Raw genomic sequence first — 2,875 nt, forward strand, 5'->3', positions numbered from 1 at the left:
TTCATTCTTAAATGAATGAGTGATAAAAAGAAGAAAATATTGGAAGCCTTTAAAAGGTTGAGAGCATATAATGAAAAGAACTTACCCAGTCTTTTGAAACCAAGCCAGACGACTGATGACAGTTATGAAGATTGACTGCTAAAATAAACCCCAAATTTTCCTTATGTCTTGATCCCCCCACCCCCACCTCTACCTGCACACCACAGTCCTCAGGTAGCTGAAAGTACTGGTCTGCTAATTGAAAAGGCAGCCACTGGACTCCACCAGCCACTCTTCCAGGGAAAGATGAACGTTCTCCTCCGTTAAAGATTTACAGCCTCAGAAACAGGAGAGAGTCAGCTCACCTCAGAACTCAATGGCAATGGATTGTCTTTACATTACTGGTTGGAAGTCATAGAGCATGGTACCAAATATAATTCCTCTAAAAATAATAACCAAGACCTGAACTCACCTGACCACCAGTGGCTTCATCCTTACATTCGTGGAAATCTATGAATGTTAACAAGGGATCGTTTTTCTCACAGCTCTCTTGGCTGATGAGCGTGTCCGCGTAATTGGGCTGAGGAAAGATAACGTGGCTCTTCCCTGAGTCTGCGGTGAGGGACACTTCGTGGGAATAAGTCTGAAGGAAAGCCTGTACCCCATTGATGCCCATAAAGTGAGAGGCGGGCACACCTGCCAACTCACCTCCCTCAGCCTGAAACAAACGCGACTTGTGCCAGCGGCGCAGCCTGAGCGCCAGAAGCACAATGACAAAGGCGAGGAAGACACAGGAGACCACAGCCACGGCCACCACCAGGTACAGCGTGAGGTCGGAGGCATCAGAGTCGTGGGAGGGCTCCAGGCTGCCCAGGTCAGCGAGCACATCGGGGATGCTGTCGGCCACAGCCACGGTGAGCGTGACAGTGGCTGAGAGAGGGGGCTGGCCGTGGTCCTGGACGGCCACCACCAGGCTCTGCTTGAGCGCATCTCTGTCCTGCAGGGCCCGCTCAGTGCGCACCTCGCCCGTGTGCACCCCCACCGCGAACAGCCCTGGCTCGCTGGCCTTGAGCAGGCGGTAGGACAGCCAGGCGTTCTGACCCGAGTCTCTGTCCACCGCCACCACCTTGGTCACCAGGTAGCCGGGCTCTGCGGAGCGAGGCGCCAGCTCCACGCCGGTGGAACCATCGGTGGGAAAAGCGGGGTACAGGATTTTGGGTGCGTTGTCATTCTGATCCAGTACAAATACGCTGAGCGACACGTTGCTGCTGAGCGGAGGGTCCCCGCTGTCTCTGGCTGTCACCTGTAGCTTCAAGTCTCGAGTTTGCTCATAGTCAAAGGACTGGAGCGCATAGATGACCCCGGTGTCAGAGTTGATGGAGATGTAGGAGGAGAGCGGCGCCCCCAGCAGGGTGTCCTCTGCCAGGGAGTACGTGATCCGGGCGTTCGCCTCGCTGTCCGGGTCGTGCGCAGTTACCGAGAAGATGGAAGCGCCTCTGGGGTTGTTTTCGGGAATATAGGCAGAGTAGGTGGTGTGAAGAAAGGCTGGGGGGTTGTCATTGGTGTCAGACACGTGCAGGGCGATGTGAATTTCAGTAGACAGAGGCGGAGTTCCTAGGTCTGAAGCCATCACTGAGATATTGTACATAGAGACTCTTTCTCGATCCAAATATTCCCATGTAACTAGCCTATAGTAATTGTCTATTGATTTTTCTAACCTAAAAGGCAGATCATCAGCTGTGGAACAAACAACTTGACCATTCTTCCCGGAATCTCTGTCATGCACATTCAAGAAGGCAATTATGGTTCCAGGAAGAGAACTTTCCAGGATTGGGCTAAACAAAGATGTAACCATCACTTCGGGCCTATTGTCATTTACATCTTCCACGGAAATGAGTACTTTTGTCCTCCCCAAAAGAGGCCCCACATCTTCAGCTTGTATTTCCATTTCATAAAAAGTACACTCTTCATAATCTAGACTTTTTGCTGTTGCTATCTCCCCAGTATTTTCATTAAGCTGGAATAAGGAAGATTGTTTTTCATTAATTTTCCGGAATTTGTATGTCACTTTCCCATTGATCCCCTCATCCGGGTCCGTGGCTTTTACAGTCAGCAGCCGGCTGCCTGGGAGCACGTTCTCTGGGACTTTGACCCGGTAAACCGGTTGAGCAAACACTGGCGCGTTGTCGTTTGTATCCATCACGGTCACGCGGATGCGCACGGTGCTGGAGCGACGCGGGTCGCCGCCATCGAAGGCCGTGAGGACCAGGTGGTGAGCGGCCTCCCGCTCCCGGTCCAGGGCGCGCTCCAGCACCAGCTCTGGGTTTAGAGTTCCAGCGTCCCCAGTTTGCACATCCAGGGAGAAGTGGTGACTGGGACTGAGCTGGTAGCCTTGGAGGGAATTCGCGCCCACATCCAGGTCGATGGCTTCTGGGAGCGGATAATGAGCTCCTGGAGCGGCGATTTCATTAATTTTTACTTCCAGGTTTTCAGCTTGGAATTTTGGAGCATTATCGTTTATATCAGTAATTTCTATTTCAACGCCAAAAAGTTTCCCTCTATCCTCAACCAGGATGTTAATTTGCACGACGCAGCGCGCACTCTGGGCGCACAACTCCTCACGGTCTATTCTGCCCACAGTCACCAGGCTGCCCTGACTCGGGTTCAAGGCAAAGAGCTGGGTGTTACCTCTGGAGACGATGCGGACTCCGTACTCCGCCAGCCCTGGAGACTTTAGCCCTAAATCCTTGGAGATGTTGCCCACGACATAGCCTTTGTCTGTCTCTTCTGGCACTGAGTAGCGGATCTGCCCACTCCCGGTCTCCCACAGCGATCCCAGAAAAAAGCACAGCAGGACCAGCTCCCTGCGCTCCCGAGAATTTTTTTGAGCAGCCAT

At 52.6% G+C, this 2,875-nt stretch overlaps 1 protein-coding gene across 1 annotated transcript; it reads right to left on the reverse strand.

Annotated features, from left to right (window-relative positions):
- Nucleotides 1–421: 421 nt before the first annotated feature.
- Nucleotides 422–2,875, reverse strand: PCDHGA8 (protocadherin gamma subfamily A, 8). The gene has a single exon (XM_006891205.1). The coding sequence runs from the start codon at nucleotides 2,873–2,875 to the stop codon at nucleotides 422–424; it is 2,454 nt and encodes an 817-aa protein (XP_006891267.1).

This window comes from Elephantulus edwardii, unplaced genomic scaffold, assembly GCF_000299155.1.
Source record: "Elephantulus edwardii isolate Elephantulus edwardi_28Jun2011 unplaced genomic scaffold, EleEdw1.0 scaffold00095, whole genome shotgun sequence".
NCBI classification, from domain to species: domain Eukaryota; kingdom Metazoa; phylum Chordata; class Mammalia; order Macroscelidea; family Macroscelididae; genus Elephantulus; species Elephantulus edwardii.